Here is a 27,981-nt window from a genome sequence, read left to right as displayed (position 1 = left end):
ACTGTTCCCTTAAGGCAGTGGTCTCAATCAGAAATGATCTTTCCTCAGGGGATGTTAGCAATGTTTTTGGTTGGCATAACTTGGAAGGAGGGATTCTACTGGCATTTAGTGAGTAAGGACACAGTATGCTGCTAAACATCTTACAACATACAGAGGAGCCCCCAACGACAAAAAAATTATCCAATTCAAGGTGTCAAAAGCACCAAGGTTGAGAAAACCTGCTTTAAGGCTGTTGTTTTTGTTCTTTGTTTAATAAGACACTCCCTCTTCCTATAATACTAATGTCTCTATTAAAATCTGTATTAAAAGTTTTAAAATTGATTCTGCCACTCAGACAAATTACTAACATAATAGTCCATTTTACTTCCTTCTTAACACCATACACAAATTCCCCGTTCTTTCCCATCCTTGCCTCTATCTTCTTCTCCACTTCTCTATAAGTATCACGAGTCCCCTGTGTCCCCTCTGTGGCCAGCATGGTGCTAGGTCATGTAATGTTCCCCACCCACTGCCCAGAATTTGTAAGTTCTCCTCTGGGGCTTTGTTGCATTTGGTTTCCTCAAGCACCGTCCCATTCACCCTGGATGCCTTTGCCCACTTAGCTTGGTTATAATGTTGGAGGGGCTGACCTCTGGTTGGCTCGGTTCTTCCCTGAACCTTCTGAAAACTGCCATCAAGCTTAGTGGCCATCAATAGAATCCTAAGTCTTCAAGCTGGAGGAGGCCTTTCGAGATGCAACCCCAGCTCCTCCCTTAATGCATGAGGGGTGTGTGTCCAGAGTAGGTGAGCAACTTGTCCCACCCACCTGTGAAGAACAGGGCCAACATCAGGGTGCTCCTTGCTCAGCTGGCTCCATTTTCCATTGGAAAACTCCCAGACCACCTCTTCTTGGTGGAGGCATCTAGAATTGCTGTCTTTGTTTTGCTAAAAGCGGCCACTATCATTCTAAAAGAGACTGGTCCCAACACCTGCTCATAATTTCGTTTCCTATTTGCTATGATCAAATCCATTCTCTCCCTCAGCATTAAAAAAATGTAAGGTAGTTTAACATAAAGGTGTTGGGGTGGGTAACCTCAATCAAACAAAGGATCCTAATAGCTGACACGCATACCAGCAGGGCAAGCAATTGATGAGCCGACTGCTCAGGGCAAGTCCAAGTTAACGTCTCTGACTCTTCTATTGGACTGTGAGCTTTTCAAGGGCCAGGTAAGGCTTTATTCATCTTCCTGACCCCTCTTACAGGCATCCTGCCTTGCACATCATAGGTGCTTGATAAATGTCACATGAATTGCTGAGTGGCCATATTGAGTTGTCTGTAAAAGTACAGAAGAGGCAGGGCTGAAACCCATACATTTTTCTAAACTAGTATGGAAGGGAAGTTAGTTACCTGTGCATCTCCCCAGGCCCCACCATCATCCATGTAATGCTGATGCAGGTGTCCACACTTTGAAGCAACTCTATTAGCTTTGACTTACTATATCTAATGACCCTATCAATGGGCCTCTTTCATGCCTTTTAAAGTTGGCATTTCGTCCTTCTGTTTGTATGCTGCAGAGGATATGGGAATTGTCAGAAACATGGGTAGCAGAGAATTTAAGGAAGAAAAACAGGCCATGGCTGAAGGGTCACACTGCTACTGCCTTTGAATCACAAGTCTCAGGAGAGGCTGGCACCCTGGCTCAGGTCTGGCCTCCCATTTTACTCAGTCCATTCCCCCAGAACTGCTCTTGGTTAGAGTAGACATTATTTGACACGGGTGAAAAGTCTAAAATAAAATGTGGAAAATAGTTTCAGGTTAGTTCTATGATGTGAAAAAATGTGGCTTAAGCAGATGAATTGATCTGATGCAGCAAGCATACAGCATTTAATAAATGGGCCTGTTGGTTCACTGTAAGCAGAAGACCATTAACCCATGGGTTTTCTCTTTCCTCTTTATTATAGCTGGTATTACAAAGGCTTAATCATTTTTCCCCATCATTAGAATCTAGAAATTATAGCTCAGAAAATATCATGTATTACATTTTATGCATTCCCAAAGTTAGGTCTATTAATTCTGATATTTTGCCTCATTATGCATTTTGGCAGTTTGGTTATTACCTGCTTATAGTTCAGATTTAATGGGACACAAGAGCAGATGCGACCTCTGCAACAGGACCTTTTCCTTAATGAGATAAAATACAAATACGAACTTTAAAAAAATCTTGACTGTATACAGAAACGTAGGACTTATGATAAATATTTATAATTTGCTTAAAAGTTAATGATTGCACTTTATCTTATATATGCTGTTATGAACTGAAACAGATAGCTTTCCCAAAAAATAAAACTAGTCTGAAGAGTTAGAGAAAATAATGGCAGAAAGCTGCCATTGTTAATGAAACAACTAATATACATGCCAAGGAAGTAGCATTAGGATAAAATTATTTTTAAAAAGGGCCCAATGACCCTGCAATGCATTTAATTCTCTGCCTCGTACTCCTGTGTGTGTGTGCATGTGTGTGTGCATGTGTGCACGCATGTGTGTGTCCGTTTGTGTGTGCGTGCATGTGTGTACATGTATGTGTGCGTGTGCATGTGTGTGCGCATGTGTTTGCATGTGTGTGCATACACACTCCATCACATTATCCACTGCTTTGAATCCCCTTAGAAATTTATGCAACTGACTGTTTAATTTTTAGCTTTTGTCCTCTCGTCTTCACTAAGAGTGTTTCTCCTGGCCTTCCGTGTCAGTCATTCATTCTTTCATCCCACATGCTATTTGTGCATTCCTCTCATCTATGAAGCTCAGACAAGAGCACTTAGGATATTATTGATTCTCATCATATTTTCTTTCTGGCTCTTTATCCCCTTACTTGGTGGGACTGACTCCTGGATGTGGCAAATTGAACATTGCCGTGGGACCTGCCCTTTGCCACTCAGCTCCATCAACCAGCACCTCTGACACTTCCCACTGGGGTGAATGGCTTCACAAAGTGGCTCACAGAGATGGTCTCCGAGGACCAGAGAAAGGTGGCTTGGCTCACTGTGTTGAAAGCCACTTGTGAAGTGGGTCTGTACTCTTCCTGCCCTCATCAAGGCCAAGGCTGCAGGTTGTGCTGGTTCTGTCTTACCTCTCAGGTCGACAGAGCTTTTACTCCTTTTAAAGCAGATTTAAAGTTATTTAATCACTTTAAAACACCACAGTGGGACATTTAAGGCTCTGCCTTGACTTACGTTCTCAAGACCTGAGACTGGGCCTTGGAGAATCCTGATTCCATTTAACAAGGCAGTACACTTCATAGGCTCTGGCAGCTGCTTGTATATAACATCATTCACATTCATTCACTCACTCATTCGTTCATTTAGTAAATGTTTATCCAGCAGCTCCCATGTGCTGGGCACTGTTCTAGGGCTGTGGATACGCAAGTAAATTAAACTGAAAACAGAAATTGGACCTCAAAAAGCCTACATTCTAGTGGGGGAAGAAAAAAATGAATGTATTAAATAATTTAAAATTTATGTGAGAAGATGATGCATATTTTAGAAAAAAAAAAGCAAGGAAAGAAGGGTCAAACGTCAGCATCATGCAGTATACCCAGGTAACAAACCTGCACATATACTCCCTGAATCTAAAATAAAAATTGAAAAGAAGAAAGAGGAGTTGACATTGACAGAGGATGGAGACCTTGCTCTGTTAAGTAGGCTCCTCATCAGAAGATGGCATTGGAGCAAAGACTCAAAGGTGGCTCAGGAGCAGCCTTGAGAAGCAAGGCATTCCATGCAGAGGGTGTAGCTGGTGCAAAGGCCCTGGGGCAGGAGAGTGACTGGAGCATTGGAGGAGCAGTGAGCAAGCCAGTGTTTGTGCAGCCAGTGAGGGAGGTCAGGGGCAGGAGGTGAGGTCAGGGAGACTAGGGCAGGCACATCACAGAGGGCCTGTAAAACTTGGTGAATACAGGCTGGGCACAGTGGCTCATGTCCATAATCCCAGCACTTTGGGAGGCCGAGGCAGGTGGATCACCTGAGGTCAGGAGTTTGAGACCAGCCTGGCCAACATGGTGAAACCTTGTCTCTAATAAAAATACAAAAATTAGCCAGGTGTGGTGGCAGGTGCCTGTAATCCCAGCTACTTGGGAGGCTGAGGCAGGAGAATCACTTGAACCTGGGTGGCAGGGGTTGCAGTGAGCCAAGATGGCACCATTGCACTCCAGCCTGGGCAACAAGAGTGAAACTCCATCTCAAAAAAAAACCAAAAAATTAGTGAATACTTTGGCTTTTATTCTGGGTAAAAGTCAGTCATTTATGTAACACTGTTAAGCCTCAACTGTAAAATAGAGTAATAAATGTACAAATGTACTTACCAAAAGGGTTGTAAGGATGAACTAAAGTAAGAAATGTAAAACACCCAACAGAATGGCAGGCGCACAAATAAGTATTGTGAATAGCAGGTAGGACTAGGTGCTTTTTGTGCTTGTACTAGGTTACTAGATGTAAACTTTTAGTGCTTGTACTGGGTTACTAGATGTAAACTCTCTAGGACAGATTTAGAGGTTTTTTTTTTTTTTTTTTAAACAGCATTTTATACCCAGACTTGGTACAGTTCTTGTCATAGCAAGTCTTCAATCAGTGTTCCTTGAGTATTACCATTATCATACATTTTTCTAAAAAAAGCATTCAGGCAGTCTTAATTGGCCTACATTTAATAGCTACTTGTTTTCTATTGCTTACAAAAATATAACCCTTACCTTCTGCCTTCTCTACAGGAATATTTTTTTGGCATGATAATAACGTGATATCAAAGTTGTGGTGCTGTGTTATGGAAAGAACTCTTGGCCGAAAATCAGAAGACGTGGTCTCCTAGTATAGTAGCTGTGAGAGGTCATTCAACTCCTCTGTCTGTTTTTTTGTTTGTTTGTTTTGTTTGTTTGTTTGTTTGTTTTTTTGAGATGGAGTCTTGTTCTGTTGCCCAGGCTGGAGTGTAGTGGTGCAATCTTGGCTCACCGCAACCTCTACCTCCTGGGTTCAAGTGATTCTCCCACCTTAGCCTCTCTACTAGCTGGGATTACAGGTGCGCACCACCACGCCCGACTAATTTTTGTATTTTTAGTAGAGATGAGGCTTTGCCATGTTGGCCAGGCTGGTCTCAAACTCCTCACCTTGTGATCCACTTGCCTTGGCCTCTCAAAGTGTTGGGGTTACAGGCGTGAGCCACCGCGCACGGCCCTCTGCTCTTCTTTTTCTCAGAAGTGATATGGATTCAGAAAATCCTTCTCCATTTCAGTGTTGGTTTGAAGAGATGTTACTCTATGGAGTGTCCTTTGAAAACTCTAAATGGCTATCTTGGGGAGGGTAGGTGTTGTGCCTGTTACCGTGGGAAGGGTGTGTACATGTGCTTAACTGGTTTCTCTGAAGGAATGTGGACTTCTGCTGTGCTCAGCGCCCCTTTTAAGGAGGCCCCTGCCTCTCTGAGGACTGGTGGTTGTCAGCTGCGGGCTGTGGCAATGGAGCTGAAGCTGTGAGGCCTCTCAGGCCACCAGATAGGTGGTCCTTGCTTTAGTAATGTCATTCTCTAAGCTGCACAATGGAGGTTTGGACTTTCAGAATTAATTTTTGTATTGATCCCTTGCAGTTTAAGTGTATTTCTGCCTTTTTAATGCGTGTATTGAAATTCTTATTTGTGACTAGATCAACATCAGATGTTTTAAAAGTTGATTTCAGAAGCATGGCTTTGAATGTCTCCTTTGTTCACGTGAATAAAATTCTTCTTCTTGTTGCATAATTCTTGGGGTGACACCCATTCCACAAGGCCTTCCTAAAAATAAATCAGAAACAAGATAACAACATCGTGACTCAACAAGAAGTTCACATCCCTCCCTCATCACGTGTTGCTTTCCAAATGTTGATCAATGTATCATATCTCCTTTTTCCAACAATTTTTTTTAAAGTCCCATCATACAGCCTGTGTTCCTGGACAGGCTGGGAATAGAGCAGTGAACACAGTAGATAAAATATCTGAATTCACGCAGCTCACATTTTTGTAGGAGAGGGGTAAAGAAGAGATTACTTTAGATTTCACAGTGAGGGAAGGCTTCTCTTAGAAGGTAGCATTTGAGTAGAGGATAGAATGAAATGAGGAAGAGAGCCATGCAACATCTGGAGAAAAAGTGTTCCGGGCAGGGGCCCAGCAGGTGCAAAGGGCCTGAGGTGGGAATCAACTTGGTAAAGTCCATGGAGAGAGACAGGGTGAGGACAGGAGGCTACAAGGGAGGAGGAAGGTTTGTGGGAGGAGAGGAAGGGGCCTGACCAAAAAGAGCTTTGTCTGCCGAAGAAGGAGTTTGGATTTTACTTTGAGTTGATAGATTGTAAATATTGTAAATTAATTATTGACAGTTTAAATATTCTCTTCAGATACAAATCCATTGACTCTGATCTGAGATTCTGTGAAGGAATTACCAAGTGATAGCATAGAATTAATGTGGTATTTTTGAAGCTTCATTTGATTCAACCCCAAATCCCTTAATATTCCTTAAGGAGTCTGTTGGAAGTTGCTTGATGGGAATAATTAGCAGAACGAGTAGCCGTTTTACCACGCAGAATTCTCTTCATGTATGTTTAAGTGTGTGCACTCATTTTAACAAGACAGTGAGGGTCTCATTTCTCTGTCATTCATTCTGTACTGGATTCTACTTTTCTGTCAGCCCTGAGAAGCCAGGGGTATATCAGCCAGAGATCTAATTTTCTCTTTATCACAGAAACAAATCATAATTGAATAGGTGCTGAGAGCATGACTGAACCCTTGCGCTATCTGAAGAGGAGCAGGTGATTTTTTTCACATCGTTTTGTAGCGTGTCTCCAACTACCAACACATGGCCATTCAGAGGTCAACAGCAAAGGACTCTGAGATAAACACTTTCCCCAGACCATGAACATAATTGAGACACATATGACTAAGTTCTCTTCTTCCATATCTGGCGAGGGAAGGGCTCACATTTCTCTGTAATCACCCTCCAAAACAATGAGATAAAAAATTCCATAAAATACAGCTTAAGTCCCCACCACAGTCTCTTCTAGCTAGCAACTGTCATGCAAACTGATCATTTTGGAAGTCTTTAATTAAATAGTACAGTATCACCTTAAAAAGTATTGTTGACCGGTTAGGAAATTGAGAGATAACAGGTAAGCGCATCTGCAGGGCAGATAAATTGGGCAGTCTTTTCTCATGAGGAAACCTTGCACAGGTCCAGAATGTGGAAAAGGAGATCCAATTTAGATTCCTAATATCATTTGACAGCTAAAAATGTCAAAGTTGGCATCTTCCTAATGAGTTTTAACTATTTTTGCCCTAGAAAATTCCTCTAAATAACTGGTTCCTGAAATCAACATTATTGGGTGTTTTGGGTTTCGAGGAGGCTGCTCTCCACTTTGTGTTTTCTTGCTGGATGCCTCTTATCTGTGGTAAGGTTAATATTCGGATGACCTTGGTGAACATCCCCCCGCAACAGCACAAGTAGTTAAGGAGTGTATTCCACAGGAACAGCGTTTCCATTAGAGCAGTCGCTCTGAGACACAGAGCTAATTTCCCAGCGATGGCACCACTTTTCTTATGAGGGAATAATTGACCCATTTATGGTCTCGTTTCAGCTTGTTGCAGATCCTTGTGCCAGCAACCCTTGTCACCATGGCAACTGCAGCAGCAGCAGCAGCAGCGATGACTACCTCTGCATTTGCAATGAAGGCTATGAAGGTCCCAACTGTGAACAGGCACTTCCCAGTCTCCCAGCCACTGGCTGGACCGAATCCATGGCACCCAGACAGCTTCAGCCTGTTCCTGCTACTCAGGAGCCTGACAAAATCCTGCCCCGCTCTCAGGCAACGGTGACACTGCCTACCTGGCAGCCGAAAACAGGGCAGAAAGTTGTAGAAATGAAATGGGATCAAGTGGAGGTGAGAACGTTATATCGTGTACATTTTTACATTAGAAACCAGAAATCTTAAAATGATTCCGGTGGTTCCGGTATCAGCAATTAAAAATGAAAGCATTTTAAGTTAAATCATGTAGCAAAATATGTCCCTAAACTTACTCCTGTCTGCATTTGTGTGTACAATGGTTTTATAAGTACAAAAAGAGTAAACAAAAAAATGAATCAAATTATTTTTTGGAATGGTATCCACATGTATTTCTGTGAGATAATCTTAGATTTTGGGGTAGACAGCTCAGTGTAGTCATGTAAAGGAACATGTCATAGGACCCTCCATCATTGACCTTATTTTCCTTCCTGGGAGCATGTCTTAGTCTGTTAAGGCTGCTATAACAAAAACGCCACAAACTGGGTTGCTTATAACCAACACACAGTATTGGTCCATTCTTGTGTGGCTATGAAGAAATACATGAGGCTGGGCAATTTATAGAGAAAAGGGGTTTATTGGCTCATTGTTCTTCAGGCTGTACATAAAGCATGGCACTAGCATCTGCTTCTGCTGAGCCTCTGGAAGCTTACAATCATGGTGGAAGGCAAAGGGGAGCCCCTGTGTCAGATGGTGAGAGTGAGAGCAAGAGAGGGAAGGGAGAGGTCCCAGAAAACAATCCAATCTTACATGAACTCACTTATCACCAAGGGGATGGTGCTAAGTCTTTCATGAGGGATCTGCCCCCATGGCCCAAACATCTCCTACCAGGCCTCACCTCCCACACTGGAAATCACATTTCAACATGAGATTTGAAGACACATATCCAAACCGTATCACAGACATTTATTTCTCACAGCTTTGGAGACAAGGAAGTCCACGATCAAGGCAGATTCAGAGTCTGGTGAGGGCCTGCTTCTTCACAGCCCACGTCTTCTCACTGTAACCTCACATGGTGGAAGGCGCTATGGAGCTCTTTCAGGTCTTTTACAAGGGCACTATCTCATTCACCAGCCCTGTGCTCTCCTGACCTAACCACCTCTCAAAGGCCCCACCTCTTAATACCATCATCATGGCAGTTAGGATTTCACTCATGAATGTAGAGGGGCGCAAACATTCAGACCACAGCAGACCACAACGCTCAACTATTTTTTTTACTGTTGTCATTTAGGTTCTATCTTTGGTACCTTGAAGTATTTCAATGGGGTTTAGAAAGAAGAAGCTATCAATGATTTTGACATATTTTTAGAATGCATTTGACAAAGAAACTTCCAAGTTTTATTTATTTTGGCAGCAGCAAATTCTATTTGTTGGAACTTCTCCTATCTGAGTTTGAGTTTGGCTGTTATATCTTCAAGCTCTTCAAAAGTCTTTTCAGTAGACTCCTAGAAGTTGACATAAAATAAATCTGCTGGGTAGAAGAGTTGGGGAAGAAATCCAAATCATGAGTTTGAAGTGACATTGGGGAGTGTAATTCCATTCTATATCTTATACTTTATATGTATGATATCCATATAAACCTGTGTTGGTGTATTATTATTACGGCTTTCGTTGTTTAAATGAAAAAATAGATTTTTGCATAGCATGGATTAGAGTCAAGGAATGTATCTAGAAATTTCCTTTATTATAAAAGAGATAGTAGCATTTCTCCTTTTATTTTCTTGAGTAATTCTAACCAGTTGACCCACTTTTTTTTTTTTTTTTTTTTGCATTACCGCGCAGCTTATGAAAGCCACATTCAGACTGAAGGGCAATCTTTTTAGCTTACCTAAAAAACTGTGAACTTGCTCTGATTTCAGACTTTTAATAAATGCTTTGAAGTTATGATGTTAATGCTTCTTTGCTGGATGACTCAGTTCTTGAATGTGAACTAGATTTGATTCAAGTTTATCAAAGAAGTGTCCTTTAAAAGAAAATGTCTCCCTAACCAGCCATTTCAATCTATTTATTTAAAGTCATGTTATTTTACAGTTGGTAAGTTTAAAAAAGAAAAAAAAGAAATGCCTCATCTTCCTATATCATGGGTTATTTCTTAGGCTGTTCATGAAGCAGATTTAAAGTGTCAGAGGAAGACATGTTAATATGTATGCCTAACCTGATGGAAACCAGGAGGCATATTATTATCCCCTTTCCATGAAGTAATGATGCTTTGGAAACATAAAGTTATTTGGAGCCTTAGAGGCTTGGGTAACAGCCATCCGTCATACAAATTTAACAAGTTATACTCACGTCTTTGAATATCGGTGGTGGGCTTTATCCATAGAATTTGATTGTAGGGCATTCTGAAAAATAAGATCTAAGTGTGGGCTGTGGAGTGAAATTGCTGAGAGTTTCTGTATTGTTCTCAATTAATTCTGTGATGATGAATACTTTTAATACTGCTTCACTTTCATTGACATGGGGGAGGACAGTAATTGTGGCATGAGGACTAAGTGCATAAATTGGCCAGGAATATCTCACTGGACATAGCTCAAGGTTTTGCAATATGCTTTTTGATGAGCACAGTCCTCCCCCCACCAATTGATCTTCTTTTTTTAAAAAAATATACATCCATATAATACTTTTGGGAAATAATTTAAAAGTGAAAGTATAGCCTACAAGGAAAAAGAAAGGCAGCGTTCAAGCTCCCCAGCCTTAGCATGTGCTCCTGGACGCATCAGCACAGAGAAGAGTCATCAGACCTGATACTGCATGCACTTTGCAAGTTGAAGGCTGGCTTGCCTAGTCACTAGGCTTTTACCTGCTGTTTGTAAGTTAGTCCTTAAAGTTGGCCTCCTGGTTACCATCAGGTTAAGCATAGTGCAGGGGTCAATGACTGCTTGTTAAATGAATGGAAAAAGAGCAGGGAGTGACATCTGCTTCCTGTCCTGCAATATCCTATTATCAGTTTTAACAATCCCAGGAATTTGTAGATTGCTCTCAGGGAAGCTGTTGCATTTCAGAACATCAAATGACAAAGATTTCATTTTCTTTTGAGTTTGTCAGGCTTCACTTCTTTGTCTCCTCTCTAGCCGTACCCCTGCATCATCAAAAGGGATGAAGGAAATTCAGCATGGAATTTTGCTTTATCATATTATGTTATACTATAAATAACCCCAATCACATGTTTTTTTTTTTTCCCCTTCCCAGGTGATCCCAGATATTGCCTGTGGGAATGCCAGTTCTAACAGCTCTGCGGGTGGCCGCCTGGTATCCTTTGAAGTGCCACAGAACACCTCAGTCAAGTAAGAAAATTCTGAGTTACAAACTGTTAAGAGTGATGCTATGACCTATATGTGGGGTTGTGTCCATCTGTGGACCTGGTGTGTAAGTGGCCAGTCAAGTGAGAATCGTGAACAGATTCCACGGATAGATGTGTCCCCTGCCATTTGAAAACCAGAGGAAGCAATTTCAGAGGCGATTACAGTGAGGGTCATTAGGCTGCAGAAGTGGAATTGAGAAATTGGACTGGATGAGTCTGGTGTGAGGTGACAAAGTGTGAGGCCTTAGATAAGACCCTCAGCCAGATTCCTTGTCTCCCAAATGCTTTGCTTCCCAAATTATTGGCCTCTTAAGATTTTAATGGACCATCAGTTACATTCAGATGCATAATTTGTCCCAAATTTAAATTCTACATATTACAATTTTCTCTTTATTTTTTATTATTTTTATTTACTTATTATTTTTTTTTTACAATTTTCTCTTTAAAAGCAAGCGTACAAAGAGAGTGTTTTGTTTTAAATTCAAGCTCTTTCAAATGACAGGGTCCATTGTCACCGGTGGGGAAGAGAGAGAGGCATAGGGAAGCAGTGCTGGTTGAGACCTGATATGTGTGGTGCTTTCTATGAGGCTCAAGTCAGCAGGTGCCCAGGAGCACAAAGGTGGGGGTGGGGTATGGGTCAGTATTAGGGTGCTCCAGGCCGGGTGACAACCCCCCACTGCCCATCCTTCTCAGTTGCCATTGACTACCGCCCTCCCCACACTTTCCATTCAACCTAAGGGGCATTTGCTGTCCAGTCTTTGGGGATTTTTAGAAGACTGGGAACACGTGGCCTGGTTAACCAATCTGATGTACTGGCTCCCTTTTAAGGGGCCTGTGGGCACTATAGGTCTCTTCCATGTATCCATGGCCATTTTTGTCTACCTGGCTTTCTAAACAATGGAGTCCCTGAACATGTTTGGAAGAGGGACTTGGTTACATTGCTCTTGCACCCTGGCTCCCCACAGCCTTGAACTCACTCTGGCCGGGGAAGAGCCTGGAAGGGCTGCTTGGGAATTCTGGGCTCAGGAGGAACACTCCCATCGGGAGAGGAGGGAGAAGTGGAGTCTGAGGCAGCTTCGAGCTCTACCAGCAGGGGGACCCCGGTCCTAAGCGTTTCTTTCACTGCTCAAACTCTAGCTGAAACCCCTGCCGTCCTGGGCTAGTTTTAGGAGCAGGATCTCTAGTTTCCTTTACTCTTATGAAAACATCTCTCAGCCTTTTCTTGTCTAGATCATACTATGTTACCTTGATAAACCTTTCCGAATTTTCTGGTCTTCTATCTCCTTAAATGCTTTTGTTTTTTTCCTCTCAACAAACCTGCCATTCTCTGAGACTCCCTTAGGCTGCAGAACGGGACCGAATTAGCAGAGTCTGATTCAGACGAAGTGAGATGGGAGTGCCGAATGACCTGTGGGCACTGGATTCACTTGTGGGGGTCACTAGCTCCTTACGCTTTCATTTTGTCATGAATTTAGTCACTTATCAAAGCTTTACTGAGCCCCTGCTGCGAGCCAGGAGCCCTGTGCTGGGGGAGCGGATCTGTGCAGAGTCTACTGTGATCCTCTCCAGGAGCACTGGGGAGAATGGGCAGCTGTTGGGATGTAGGGAAGTGGTCAGGGGTCTCTGGGAAGAGGTAATATGTGGGCTAGGAACACATTTCCAAGGTGGAGAAGGAGACAAAGCTTGGGAGCTGAGAAAGAACTGGGTTGGGGGAGCTCCTAGTAGCTGAAGCATTGGGCTGTGAGGAGAAAGGCGCAGGAGGGCAGCTGGGGTTGGGGTTGGGGTTGATGGGCTTTCTATGACATCCTATTGTCTGTAGGGTGTGGGTTTTTTTTTTTTTTTTTTTTTTTTACCAAAAATGAGCCAGGGGAGGGCTGAAGCACTGGGAGGTGGATTGTGTGTGATTGTGTGTGTGTGTGTGTGGGTGGTGGTGGAGGGCTGGGGAAGGGTGACACACTTTTGCTTATTTTGCAGCATAACTCAGGTGGCTGTGTTGGGTTGCAGTCCACGTTTATGACAAATTTAAGCAAAACTCTTTTTATATTGTGTGGCTATGGAAGGATTTGTCTGAAAGAGAACTCAGTGTACTCTTTTACTGTTCATCAAAGTGGTTACTCAAAGGTGAGTTACCAGTGACTCATTTTGTGGTACACTGTGAACAAGTGGGAGTGTGCGCCGCTATAGTGGACACCCGCGTATCTGTTGATGCCATCGATCTCCTGGTACCTTGGTAGATGCACATGCCATCTTTGTATTTATTTTTAATTTGAAGGACTGGTTCTAAGATGAATTTTTCTGAAAGGAGCTTTCTGTTTACATCGTTCCTGTTTCCAGGATTCGGCAAGATGCCACTGCCTCACTGATTTTGCTCTGGAAGGTCACGGCCACAGGATTCCAACAGTGCTCCCTCATAGATGGACGAAGTGTGACCCCCCTTCAGGCTTCAGGGGGACTGGTCCTCCTGGAGGAGATGCTTGCCTTGGGGAATAATCACTTTATTGGTGAGTTACCAAAATCTTCTACTCAACATTGCATCTGATTCAACCCAACCTTGGTTTAGTGTGGAGACAGTAGGTAGGGAATTTTGCTCAGATAATCTGAATTCTATCCATCAATGCTATTTCTTTCACTTTGGTAAGGTTTTAGAATAAAAACTGGATTCTAACATAATATTTCTTTTTTTTTTTTTTTGATGATGGAGTCTTGCTCAGTCACCCAGGCTGGAGTGCACTGGCGCGGTCTTGGCTCGCTGCAGCCTCTGCCTCCCGAGTTCAAGCGATTCTCCTGCCTTAGCCTCCTGAGCAACTGGGGCTACAGGCACCCACCATCACGCTCGGCTCATTTTGCATTTTTAGTAAAGATGGGGTTTCACCACCCTGGCCAGGTTGGTCTTGAAATCCTGACCTCAGGTGATCTGCTTGCCTCAGCCTCCCAAAGTGTTGGGATTACAGGCGTGAGCCACCCTGGCCCTAACGTAATATTTCTAGTGTGGCTCAAAGTAGAAAAGGCATGGGCTCTGGAATCCAGTGACTGTGTTCCAGCCCTGGCGAAGGCATCACAGGTGTGTGATCTTTGGTACTGAATGCTCTGGCCATCAGTTTTCCTTTGGAGTCTTTCATCTGCTTCTTTTTCCAGAAATTGTGGGCAACTTGAGGGGTTGGATGTTGGTCTCTCAGGATAACCTTTGTTCCCAGTTGATTTTGGCCTGACTTAGGGCATTCCAACACAGCACCTCACAGTGATTTGCCACTGCAGGGCCCCCAACTTAGAAGTAACTGGTGGGATTATAGCTCTCTTTGGGGCCCCTCTCCTCCATAACCACCCCTCCTGCATCAGTCACTTCTAACTTTTTACTCTCTCTTGAACTTGCTTCTGTAGTTTAACCTTCTTAAACTACCACGTGTCCAATTAGCTGTTTTCTTTTCTTCTTCTTCTTTTTTTTTGAGACAGAGTCTCGCTCTGTCACCCAGGATGGAGTGCAATGGCACGATCTTGGCTCACTGCAACCTTGGCCTCCCAGGTTCAAGCCATTCCCCTGCCTCAGCCTCCCAAGTAGGTGGGACTACAGGCATGCACCATCATGCTCAGCTAATTTTTTTTTTTTTGTATTTTAGTAGAGATGGGGTTTCACTATGCTGGCCAGGATGGTCTCGATCTCGTGACCTCGTGATCCGCCTGCCTCGGCCTCCCAAAGTGCTGGGATTACAGGCTAATTAGCTGTTTTCTAATTCCTCTGCTTTTGGTGAAGAAATGGCCACCAGAAAGAGAGACCCTCAGTATTCCCTCCCCCACCCACTGCCTCTTGCTTGGACACTTGGACAGTTCCCAGAGGACCACCTTTCCCCTAATTTAGCATTCTGTGTCCCTTCAGTTGTCTTTGTTTCTTATCCAGCATATAGTACCTTTGGGGCTGGAACTTGGAACTCTGGTCCCTTCGTGTGCTGACATAATGTTTCGCCTTGCAGCTCAATTCAAAGGCCTGAGCTCAAGTATAGAATCTACCCATCCCAGTCCAATGCACCCAAGCAGCTTCTTGCATCCTGTTGTTAATTCCTTCTCCTGTCTGACTATGTATTGCAACCATCCTCACCTGGAGGATGGGGTAGGCATCCTCCTAACAGCACCTGTCTCTCAGGGTTGTTGGTCAGCTTAAATTAGATAACGAATGTACAAGGATAATTGACAAATGTTAAGGATTATCCTAGGGCATTTTCTCTATTTTTTTCTGGTGTACACTAAATATTTTGCTAAATGGAAAATATGCATTTAGACTCACCCTCCAAAATATGATGCAAATATCATAATGAAGATAAAGGGATGTAAGAAAATGCTCAGGTCTCTATAACTTATATTGCATTTTATGTTTGACTAACCCTCTTCTGATGAAAAGTTCTTTTTTTAATCTTTGGAAGTCCAGCTGGGGGAGCAGGAATTTTACTGGGTGAAAAGAAGGTAAAGAGAAATTTGTTTCGGGAATGAACATGGCTTGACAAAGAGACGAGTGCATTTAACTTCAGACTGGTGTTTGACTATCAGGATGAATGACAGATAATCAGAAATTGTGTGATAAAGTCTTGTCAAGAATCAAATCTAAATTTCACTCCCCAATACATTTGAAGTAACTGTTATTTACTTCCATATCTGCTGTAAAGATTTATCTAAAAGGATGTAGTTTCTGTATTTTGATAGTTTTATTTTATATTGAATTTAAGTTTTTCTGTTTGGTATGACATGGAGCTAATATTTCAAGAAAACATATAAAGTATCACTACTCTTTAAAATGTCCTTAACGTTACCAGAAGATACTTGTTTAGGATTCAGACACTCTCTGACCTACGCTGGTTCCACTTAATGACTTTTTGACTTTACAACGGTTTGAAAGCTATTAACATTCAGTATAAGCTGTATTTCAAGCACCTGTACAGCTATTCTGGTTTTTACTTTCAATACAGTATTCAATAAATTGTATAAGATATTCAACATTTTATTATAAAACAGGCTTTGTGTTAGATAATTTTGCCCATCTGCTGGTCAATGTAAGTGTTTTCAGCACGTTTAAATTAGGCGAGGCTAAGCTATGAGGTTTGCTAGGTCAAGTGTATTACATGCATTTTTGACTTACATTATTTTCAGTTTACACTAGGTTTATTGGGATATGACCTCACTGTGAGTTGAGGAGCATCTGTATAAGTTCATATTTTATACTACTTTTGGTGGTAACGTAACTATGACCTTAGACTGACATTGAGATTGAGGATGGGGATTAATTGAGATGGATTTTCCAGTATTAATGTAAATTTATTCTTTTGGGATAGAAGAAATCTCGTGAACTCGTACGTATTTTGAGCTCATTTTGCTAATCAAAAATTTTGTGGAAAAAATTATCTTTGGATGAAATGTATTATTCCTTAGGGGAATAATCTTTAAAACTTTGATATGTTAGGTCAGGCGCGGTGGCTCATGCCTGTAATCCCAGCACTCTGGGAGGCTGAGGCGGGTGGATCACGCAGTCAGAAGATTGAGACCAGCCTGACCAACATGGTGAAACCCGTCTCTACTAAAAATACAAAAAATTAGCCAGGCGTGGTGAGGGGCACCTGTAGTCCCAGCTACTAGGGAGGCTGAGGCAGGAGAATGGCGTGAACCCTGGAGGCGGAGCTTACAGTGAGCCAAAATCGCGCCACTGCACTCTAGCCTGGGTGGCAGAGTGAGACTCCATCTCAAAAAAAAACTTTGATATATTAGTAACTATGTTAAGGAATTCTTTTCCCCAAATTATACTTTAGATTATGAGGAGAAAGCAATGATTTTGAGTAACATCCTTTATTTTGATAAACCATTTTTTTTTTCATTTTGAAAATTTGGTATCTTTCCAAATTTTCTAGTTAGGGCTTTCTGGGTCTTTTATGTGGCTTTGTAAGGAGATCATGATCTTTTGGTGTTATTCTCTTCAAAGGTAGCCAGCAGTCCTGTCCCGAGCTCTTCCTGGGGAGGGATGGCCAGGTTCTTAACTATGATAAATCAGCTCCACCTCCACACCGCCAGCTGCTTCTCTTACAAAATCTTTTCATCCTTCAGATACAAGATGTACCTTTTGCAATCTTTGCGGAAGCCTGATGCTCACTACGTGGACATGTGCTTAACGCCCTTTTTGTTTTATTTTTAAAAAGGAGCTTATTAAAGCAATTTACTTTTACAATCTGGACTCTCCAGACACAAATACATTTTAGCTCAGACTATTTTTAAGAGTACAGTGGTGTTCATTTAACAAACAAACCGATGCTAGGGTGGGCGGAAGAAAACTTCCATGGTAAAGGAAGAGTAAAAGTTTCAGAATTATGTTGCTGTGTTTTTGTCCGTCCTGCTTGTTTTTTAGAGAGAAGCTTGAGGCACTTTCAGGACTTGACCGTCTCCTGCTTCCCCTTCACTCTCAATAGTTGGCACATACATAACTAAGGACCACAAATCTTAAATTCAGCTGGATAATAAATAAATAAATAAATAAATAAATAAATAAAAATAAACATAACTGATGACCAAAGGTATTTTCCTGTTTCTATGCAACAGAGCAGAGGAGTCCCTTCTGTGTCTTTGGGAGACAAACTTGGTTGCTGTCACCAGATTTACACAAATACTCTTTAAAAGTTTATTGCCAAGAGCCTAATGTTCTACATTCCAGATTAAGAGAATATACTCACATTTGGCTTATTTCCATGTTACTACAGTTCATTTCTTTATGGTTTTCTTTCAGGACCACTGCCTTGTTAATATTTATAGTATTTTGCAGAAAGAAAGAGATGATAGAACTTTTTACCAAGTGTGTTGTTCTTTCCTCTGTGCCTCAACTTCTTTCCTCCTGTGTTGCTACCAAATTTCGACTCTTCTGTCCTCTCTTTACTTATCTGTCCTGTTTACCCTAAATATGTTACTTCCAAATATGTTATTTGCTTGATGCCACGCGTTGGGGTAAATATCTAAATTAGCCTTTGTTTAACGTTGTCCGCTTCTTGGGGAGCATTGGAGGTGCTCATTAGTGTCCTGAATGATTCATTTGCTGGATGTTTCGTATTTTCAAAGAGTCAAATTCATTGCTCCAGTCATGTTTCCATGAAACAGTTATGGCTTGCCTGTCTTAAGTATGAGATATATATGTATCTTTAAACTTGCTGTTGCTTAGATGTGATGGCCGATCTCAGGTGTGAGAGCCAAACCAGATCTCTGGGGTGTGGCTTCTGTGTTAGGAAGCTGCTGAAGGTCACCATTTCCTTTGGTGAAAGCCCCTTTGGGCTGCTTTTAAGGCTTTTCCCCATGTTGCCGCCTGTCCTCAGGCATGGTTCTCCTCTCTTCTGCACAGTGGACATCTACCCTGCAGCTCACTGCCAGCCCCATCCCCACTGGGGCTGCAACCCTCTCCCACCCCCATTCTCTCTGAGCCTCAGATCCCCAAACTTAGCTCATTTCTAAGGCCTCACTGAAATCCCCCTCTTCCGGAGTGGTTTATGAAGAAAATGGCCAGTTAAAATTCTGTTCAACGTGCATTCTCAGATCTCCTTTAACTGCTAAATTCTTACAAACACACAGGTACCTTGGAATATTCTGACAGTTATTCTCCCTGGAATATTCTCCTTTGGATGAGAAAACTCAGGCGGGGACTGTCTGCTTTATCCAAACTCCCTGCCTGCCTCAGAGAAACCCCCATTTTTTTCCTGCACACTTTCTTATGGTTCGTGTTGTTACCTCCATCTGATGTTTTATCCCTTCTCTCTTCTTTGAAGTTATTTTCATTTTGATCCAGTCTATTCCTCTCTCCATTGTTCCTTTATAGTGGTCTTTCTAGCTTCCTATAGTTGCCTTTTTGTCTTCCTTCATTCTGTTCTCCTGCCCATAGCCTACTATTTTTTCAATCCCTTTTATTAGGTACACATTTGTACCATCCTTTCTTACAGTCCCAGTACATTTTTAAAAATATCTAACTTATAACATAAGTGCATGTTACTGTTTAATCCAGACCATTGGTATTTCATGTATGGCCTCCTAAAATGCTTCTCTAATAACTTTAGGTCCACTGTAACTTCAAAGGGGTGAATGGTACAACCCATGGCTGGTAAGAATGTCCTTGTTGGAGCTGAGGTCATTTCTTCAGGATTATAGCCAACAAATTAACCACGGAACCCTGGAAATCAACAATTTGCAGGTCTTTCTAATTGATGTCTTAACTGGATTAGAAGGTTTCCCAGTCTGCCCATGACTCCTTTGAGCCTCCTGGGAGCTCTAGAGAGAGTGCTTTCAGTTGCCTTGATTCTACATTTCTAGCCTGAAAAGATTCTTGTTTTGAAAATGGTTCCTACGGCAGTGCATTCACCTTGTTTGTTTGTTTTTTCTCTTGAGAAATAAGACACAAATAACTAGGTACTTTGGGAGGTACAAGGAGGAATAAGACTTTTCTTTTACTAAAGTAATAAGACTGTCCTGGTGCTCCGGCCCTTCACAGTCCCCAGGGTTTCATTCTTTATGGACTTACCTAATGCTCCTATCTTGACTGGCATAGTGATGCTTCCTTGGAGATAACAGTGTTTTGTAGCCTAACAGTTTATACTATGTTTAGAAAAAAAAAAGAAGGAATTCTCAATACCCAGCCAACTAACACCGTTACTCTTAGGCAAAAGTTCCTAATTTGGGCTCAGTGGGCCCTTAGTTTTGAGGTAGTCATAGGGGTCAAAGATCCACTTCATAGATCTCATAAATCTCCTGCAAATGCACTTTTGTGTATCTGTGTATCCTTCTCAGGAGAGAGTCAAAACCTCACTGGATTCTCAAAGATATCTGAGTCCGTAAAAACTGTAGAGCACCACTTAAAGCTACCTGTGGGAGGATGTATGTTTTTCAGCATTATCCGCTCATCCAGTGATATTTCCTTTGACAGATGTACCTGCTTCCTAAGTCTCCATATTAAGGAACTTAAATTATTTATTTATATTTGTAGGCAGCAGGGCTGTGGGAAATACTCAGTTCTGTATTAGTTTAGAAAAGATGCATTGCATGCCTCTCATTTTCCAAGCACTGTGGTAGTCTGGACACGCAAAGATGATTTAGGTGTGGTCTCTGAGTGAATGGGGCAACAAAAGCTTAGACAAGTGCCCAAGACAGGGTTGTATATAAGGGGCTATGGGATTCAGAGGAAGGAGCAGTTAACTCTGCCAGAGGGAGGGAAGGCAGGCCAGTATTCTCCTTGGACATACAAAGGGCAGTGTGTGTGTGTGTGGCATTTTGATGGCACAGTAGTCTGTGCTATTAAGATCATTTGATAATAGTGCTAGAAATGGACTAGTGGCCATCACAACTGGAAATAGAGATATTTCAACAAGCATGTAACAGAACCTTTGAATATGTCACCTACCTCCACCCAGCTGCCTCTCATCTTGGATATGAACACATTTATGTAAAGGTAGGTGCTCAAGATGTGGATGATACTTCTTGAGTTCTCTGTTTATCTTTCAAGCGAAAAAGAGGGATCTTCTAGTCTTCAATGTGAATTTCCAGGTAGTCCTTTGGAATTCCTTAGTAAAGCTCTATTTTCTTATTCTTGAACTCTGCTTCCCTCCCTTCTGGGTGAACTATTCCTATAAGCCCTGTCCTTTAAAATGAAAGTTTCAAAAGCAACTGGAGCTGGGGTACCTTATTCTGTAAATTTGACAGAGAGAGTGATTTTGGAGAAAGTCTTCCTGAAAGGCAGGGGACACCACTGGGGCTATACTGGCTGGGGTCAGGGCTGCTGGCAGTATTGAAAGGGGGAAAAGTTCCAGTAGAAAAATAGGGGTGGGAGATGTTGCTAACATCTCAGCTTGGCGGGAGGGCTTCCTGAAGCCAGGCATAGTGGCCAGTGTTAATTTTCTGTGTGTGTCTATTTTAGCTATTTAGGCATCAAGTCTCTAGATGTGTATTCCTTTGTCTCAGCCATTTCTTGACGAATCCTTTTGTTTCCTGCTCAGGAATTAAAAGGAATCCAGAGATAAAAAGGCCAGATCCTGCCACTCCTTAGCTGCCCTCCTGTTCCATTTTGTTACTGTCTGACTACCAGCTCCTGTGACTGTTTCCTGGCTATGTGGAGCACACAGGACCTGGCTCCCTGTGGAAGACTCAGGGTGATAGGGAAGAGATGGGAGGAGACAGGGCGAGCGACTGACCAGGACATGTCAGAAGAAAGGACTCCCATAGGGAGTGAAAGATGCTTAGCATTTGTTTTTCTCTTGTTGGAAAAGCCCACGGGGAGATGCAGAACCAAACTGGAAATTCACCTCTTGGTACTGTGAAGAGCTGAGGGTCTGCATGTCTCTTTTCTGTACACTCTGACTTTAGGTGATATTTTCCCTGCCTCTAATATTCATTTAAATTGAATTTCACTCTTTAATCTTATGTATTTCTATGAGCATCTCAGATCTTATAGAGTAAGTTAAGATGTAAAGAAATAAGATAGTCGGCAGGACACTTAAATTTTTGGAATATTCTTTAGCTTGATAATATCTTTATTGATTATATATTTTTAAGGATCTTTGTGTCCCAGCTCTGATGCAGTGAAGCTGGGTTGATTCTCTAAAATGCATTAACTCATCTTTTGTAATCCATCTTTACTGAATGTAAATTCTTACTAGCACACTGGAACCCTGAAATATTCTAACAAGTTATTCTTCCTGGAATATTCTCCTTTGGATCAGAAAACTCAGGCTGGGCATATCTGCTTTATCCACACTTCTTTGTTTTTTTTTTGAGACAGAGTCTCTCTTTGTTGCCCATGCTGGCGTGCAATGGTGCGATCTCTGCTCACTGCAGCCTCTGCCTCCCAGGCTCAAGGGATTCTCCTGCGTTAGCCTCCTGAGTAGCTGGGGTTACAGGCTCCCACCACCACGCCCAGCTAATTCTGTATCTTTAGTAGAGATGGCATCCTGACCTCAAATGATCCTCCTGCCTCAGCCTCCCAAATTGCTGGAATTACAGGCATGAGCCACTGCGCCCAGCCTATGCACACTTCTAGAACTGCCCATTTTCTATATCCGCCTCTTTCATTCTCATAATGTCAGACCCTGCATTCTCCAGACCTACCCAGTTACATGAAGCCTCTAGTCTCTGGTCCATTCTCAAACAAGCCTTCAGTACTTTATTAGCTTTTATTGGTGGAGGGAGTTCCCATGTACATCTTACCATTCAAATCAAGTTTCCTGGGGTCCCTGGCCCCTTGGTTTACATTGAACTGGAATATTCTCCTCTAAATGCATAGACACTAAGCTTCCTCCAGCTTCCTGGAGCAAAACCTGATTTCCTAGGCATAAAGTCCCACTGCCCACAGTCCCAGCTTCATGACCCTTACCCTGACCGGCTGCCGCATCTGTGGTAGGTCCCCTTCTCTGTGGTCTGGACCCTGATTTCATGATAGTCCCATTAGTTCTGCCTTGGACCATGCCCTCTTCTTAGATACCAAGGCCAGCCCAGATTGGGGCTGTGTCTTTCCTGCCTCCAAACCCTGTGGTTTGGCTTGCTAGCCAGCCTTCCTAGCTGTTCACCTAACTCGGCTCTGCAGGTTTCCCACTGGTTCTTCTCCGTACAGCTGGCATCATTTCTCCCCACTCTGACTCCCTTCCCCTTCTTTTATAAAATCTTTGCTTTACCAGTCATGTGTCTCACATTTCTTTCTGCTAATCACATTGACAGCCAGTATCACACAAAGTAGCATCAGAATGTTCTCCATTCCCCCCGCCACAAACTTTTTTTCGCATGATGATTTTATATGTTTAATTAAACTGTAAACTTCTAGAAAGATTGGACCATGCCATAGCTCCTTGCAACCATGATGACCACATGGTCGTCACTTGACTGGTTAAATTTTGTTCCTGTGTAAAAGTTATTCTGCCATTTCCTAATGCCATGTGAAGAAAATTCCCAGCTGCAAAATGTCAACCTTAAGAATTATTTGTAGGTTTTCACAACCCACCTCTGTGACATTTAAATCCTCATTCCCCCTTTTTATTATATTAAAAGTATTTTAGAGTCTCAAATGCCAAAAAAAAAAAAAAAAAAAGAGAAACTTTTCATCATTCTTTTGGGAATGTTACATTTTGTCCTCTAAGATACCTTGCTCTGGGGGCCAGGGGTAAAACAGTTGAAGAAAGTTTGGAAAAGATATCATCTATAGAATCATTAACATCTTTCACTGAAAGCTTAAGATTTTAAAAAAATGCAAATATTTCACCTTTTCATGTTCATTTTAAAACCACAGTTGAGTAAGGTCTGTTGAACTCCCTGCGATGGTGGGGGTGGGGAGTGTAGCGGGGAGAACCATTGGAATGTTCCAATGCAATAGTTTGAAAAGAACAAAAGCAGAGGAAATATAAAGCTTCCCTGAATGGCATAATTTACATCAAATTCTTATAGCTTACATTTGCTTAGTTCAAAGATTTCTATGAAATTTGAGTTTTACTTATATTGAGACCTCATATTAATATTACCAGCAATCGAGATTATTCTTTTTGATCTTCTTTTATTACTTAATGGATTTTAGGATTTAAAAAAATTAGGTGGCCTGAACTCCATGCCCTATTTCTATATGCCCTACTCCTAAATATTGTCATGGTCAGCATGATTTACTTATTGGTACCTATTGATTGTGGTGATACCCCGAGCATTCCATTCTGGACACATCTGTCCCTGGAGCTGGCAGTCTAAGGTCCATTGGCCCTGCTGGGATGGGCTTCCCAGGCTGCGGTGGTGTTGGAGCAGGTTATCAAAGATGGATAAGATGTTTCTCTTCCTACCAAGACTGTCCCTGAAATCAGGCTGGTTAGAAAGGAAGATCCCTGGTCCCCCAGTGGACCTGGTAGCTCCTCAGGAGACTCTTTCACAATGCTCTCAGCCAATTTTTTTGAACGCTAAAAGTTATGCAAATTCTAGCAATTTATCAAGAAGTAAAGGACAACCCTCAGTAGAGTAAAGCCAGTCTGAGTCCATGTGGAAGGGCACTGTCATGAGTTACAAAGATGCTTCTGCAAGTTTTGAGCATCAGTTTCAAAATTTAATAGAACAGAGCAGTTGCAGATATTCTACAATTTGGGCCTGATCCATTACGTGGGGGATTGCCTGGTTTTGAGAAGCAAACTGAAGATATGTCTTCAAAGCCATAAATTCTCCTTTTCTCTCCTTCTTCATTCTGCCTCATTTTTTCTCCCTCCCCATCAACACTCTATTTTAAAAAAATAAAGCTAGTGCATTTTATTTACAGGTTAATTTATGAAAATTAAATAATAAGTTATTTTTATATTTTAAAGCATTTCTTCTTAATTCTAGAAAGAAATACTTTATCCCTTAATAATAATGAATTTTAACCGAAATCTTGTCTGTGGAATTTGATTAAATATTTCTTTAAAACTTTCCCTTTTTCTTTTAACTTAGAGACAAACTTTCTCAGGGCTTTGCCAGCTTACTGTCAAAAGCTTTTCTTAGCTTCTGTCAGTGCAAATTTCAACTAAGAAAGTAATTTTTAAATTGCCTTTTTTTTAGCCAAATTTCTGCTCCTTGGTAGCATCTCTTCTCTTTCTTTGGAGACAGGAAGAAAGAGAAAGAGAGCAGGAAAGAGAGAGAATTTCTCAGGATGAAATATATAAACTTCTGGAAGTATGCGTTTCTTTCAACAAGGTAATTTATTTTCTTTTGAAGAATGAAAAAGACTCTATTATAGTCTATTTATTATGAAAGTAATATATACAAGAAAGATAAGAAAAACTGGTTTCTTCTTCTATAACCTGCCCCTCTACTGGCAACCAGTGTTTACATTTTGTGGTATTTCCTTTTCTTTGCATGATGGTGCATGTATATAGACATACACTTTTTTTGGAAAGAAGAATACATTCATTTACTGTCTGGTTATTTGCTTTTTTCATTTAATGTTTCACTGACAATCTTTTATGTTAATAAATACAAATCTCTAACAGTTTTCTTAGTGGTGGTATAGGGTTCCACTGAATCAATGTACTATAATTTATTATCAATAGGTTATTGTTACACAATTCCTTCCTTCCTTTCTTTCTTCCTTTTTTCTGCTTCTTTGGGCAGAATTTCAAATGTTGGTATAACCACATCTTTGTGTCTTCTTGGATGATTTATTTGGGTTAAATTCCTAGATATGGAATTTGCTGGATCAAAGGGTTTGTATATTTTAATGGCACATTTGATACACATTATCCAGTTGTCTTTAACTTTCTTCCAGTTTTCGCTCAGGACAGCCAGTTTATCTTCAGAATTCTGTGTTGTTCCTCTTCCATCAACCTTCAGGTGGCATTCAACTTGAAATTTACGTGTACTTTTTAGCAACGTCCTCAAGAATCTGAGACTTTTAGGGATCTCCTCAAGGAAAAAACAGTGATCATTAACAGTTTTCAGAAAAAGGACAGTACAAATCTCCTTAAGCGAAGATATTTAAGTGGTTTCATCATAATATTGCATTTATACATCAGAGTAATGGTAAATGTAGTGGTTTCCTTGTATTACTGCATTTGCTTATCACAGTCAATGTGGAATGGCCAGGAAGGGTAGGAAATAAACGGGGGGTTGCTGCTTTCATGGTCTTTCACGGACGCTATCACAGTGCCAAGTTCTAGTGACATTCCTCTCATTTAATGTTATGCAGAGAACAGTCATATTCCAGAAGATTACAATTCCTGATTTCATTTCCATTTCCTTCTCTGTGATCCTTTTGCTTTTCCACTACAATCTCCTGAAGGTAGATATTTAAGTACCTTTTATCATAGACTTTTTACGGGGTCAGAATGAGTGCGTGGGAATGGAAGGCAGGATTTTTCAGAAAATGCAGATGTTTTGAAAACCCATCAGAGAGGTGTTAGAGATGATCATTTACTTTTGACATGAACTCATGGTAGTTGTAATTGTTTCTCACAAAGGTCTTGGGTATAAAACTCAGAGCATCAAGAAAATGGACCAGAGTCGAACATGTCAGCAGAAGAAAATTGTCTAATTTTTGAAGAATATAAATAATTGGGATTGCATTTTGAAAACGCTGTCTTGCTTTCTCATCTCAAATGCTCTCTCTGACATTTGGGTTTTGAATGCCATGATATTTTTGGTATTCACGTGCATCCTTCACAAGCAGTCCTCACATGGTTGTCCTGTTTTAATGCCGTAATTGTGAGTTTGACCTACAAAAGTTATATTTGCTTGGTAGACAAATGGATTATCTCCTTAAATAAATACATGACAAATGCTGTTTGGCTGCATCACTAATAACAGATGACAGCCTCTGGAACATTCCATGATAAAAAACAGGGATCACATCATCTGCTCATTTATCTGCATCCTTGTTTATCATCAACTAACATTTATGGATTAATGACTACGTGTAGGACACTGTTCCCAGGACTGGGAATACAAAGAAATACCAGGTCCCAATCCCTGTCTTTAAGAGATTTTAGCCTCCAAACAAACATGTTATACTCATTATGTAACTCAGATAAATCTTGTTGTCTCATGTCCTAGTCTTGTTCATAAAGTCACATTCAAGTAACCAAAAAAAATTAAAACACTGTATATCTTTACTCATCTTTTTGAGGGATTATGAATAAGAGTGGGAAAAATGCATTCCTGTTGTGCAGCAAAACATTGCATCCATCTTATCTCGTCCTTTCTCTTCTCTTAATAGTCTCCATGTGTTTGGCACCTGCTTTCTTAAATTCTCTCTCCCACTATCAAAGTCTGCTTCCCAATGTCTCAGCCTTTGAGGCTTTCCTTTCCTTTCTCTTCTTGTCCTGTTCCTTTAGCACTGTGCTTTATATGTCACTGTAGCCTCTCTGTTGGTTTTTAGTTCTTCTGTCTACTTCCTTCATTACTTGGATTCTCCACTGCAAAGAATTTGACTGGGAGATGAGCCAGCAAGCTGGTCTTTCTCCCTTTCAGGCTGAAGTGAGGGGCAATTGCTAACATTTATGTAACATGCAATTGTTACTCTAGTTAGATGTTAATGATTTTGAGATGATGTGACACATCAAGAGATTAATCAGAAGATCAAGGAGTGTCTATTCAATATTAGATGAACTGTACAGTCCATTTAGGGTCTACATGAATTCACATTGCAAGGTGAGAGTAGTCACCAAGGGGCAAGTGAAGGCTTTAGACTCGAGGTGTATCTTGAGCTTGGCCTTGAACTGAAGAGCAGGTATGAGAGGGAAAGGCATTTGGGGCAAAGGGGAACGGTGTGAGCAACAACACGGGAGGGAGAATGCTCTGTTCAGAAATAATAGGACAATTTGGCTAGGGCAGTGGAAAGTTATGGAAAATTAACAAAGGGATAGGATGTAACAGCCAGACTGCAAAGGGGTGTGTGTGCTGTGTTGAGATCTGTATTTAGCTTGTAGGCAGTGGTGATGCAGGGTTTTAAGTAGAGGAGGGGGTGCTGGTGGTGGCTGTGGTGGAGATATAACATGGGGAGTGTTATGGAGTAGCTTTTGGTGAAATGAAGAGCCAGAATCCGGTGGGTGGAAGTGGGAGCAAAAGCAGGCCTATGGGTGTCAGGACCACTGTCAAAGTCAACTCTAGACGTGCTTGTGTGTGAGGGAAGTACTGAGAAACAAGGTGGCAGAATCAAGAGTGACAGACACCAGGGTTTCAGATGGGGAATTCTCATCAATGGGAATATACCAAGTTAGAAAGAAAGGCTCTTTTCTGAAAAGAACTGCTGCATTGCGTTTGGATGTGTTTTTGGCATACAACGGGCGGTTAAAAGTGCAGAACCCCAATTCAGGGGGAGGCCAGGGGTAGAAGTTGAGTGCAGAGGTGGAAGTCTTCCATAGGGAGGTCAGAATGGA

General features: G+C 41.6%; 1 protein-coding gene across 2 annotated transcripts in view; it reads left to right on the top strand.

The window, feature by feature from the left end:
* Positions 1–27,981, top strand: part of DNER (delta/notch like EGF repeat containing) — a 365,099-nt gene that overhangs the window by 115,348 nt on the left and 221,770 nt on the right. For both annotated transcript variants that reach the window (XM_024243941.2, XM_054549923.2), the window contains exons 2-4: positions 7,618–7,920; positions 11,011–11,105; positions 13,457–13,623. In XM_024243941.2, coding sequence (XP_024099709.2) covers positions 7,618–7,920; positions 11,011–11,105; positions 13,457–13,623 — 565 coding nt within the window. The remainder of the gene's footprint in view (positions 1–7,617; positions 7,921–11,010; positions 11,106–13,456; positions 13,624–27,981) is intronic.

This window comes from Pongo abelii, chromosome 11, assembly GCF_028885655.2.
Source record: "Pongo abelii isolate AG06213 chromosome 11, NHGRI_mPonAbe1-v2.0_pri, whole genome shotgun sequence".
NCBI classification, from domain to species: domain Eukaryota; kingdom Metazoa; phylum Chordata; class Mammalia; order Primates; family Hominidae; genus Pongo; species Pongo abelii.
The sequence above is the reverse complement of the archived record's forward strand: the minus strand, read 5'-3'. Positions and strand labels throughout refer to the sequence as shown.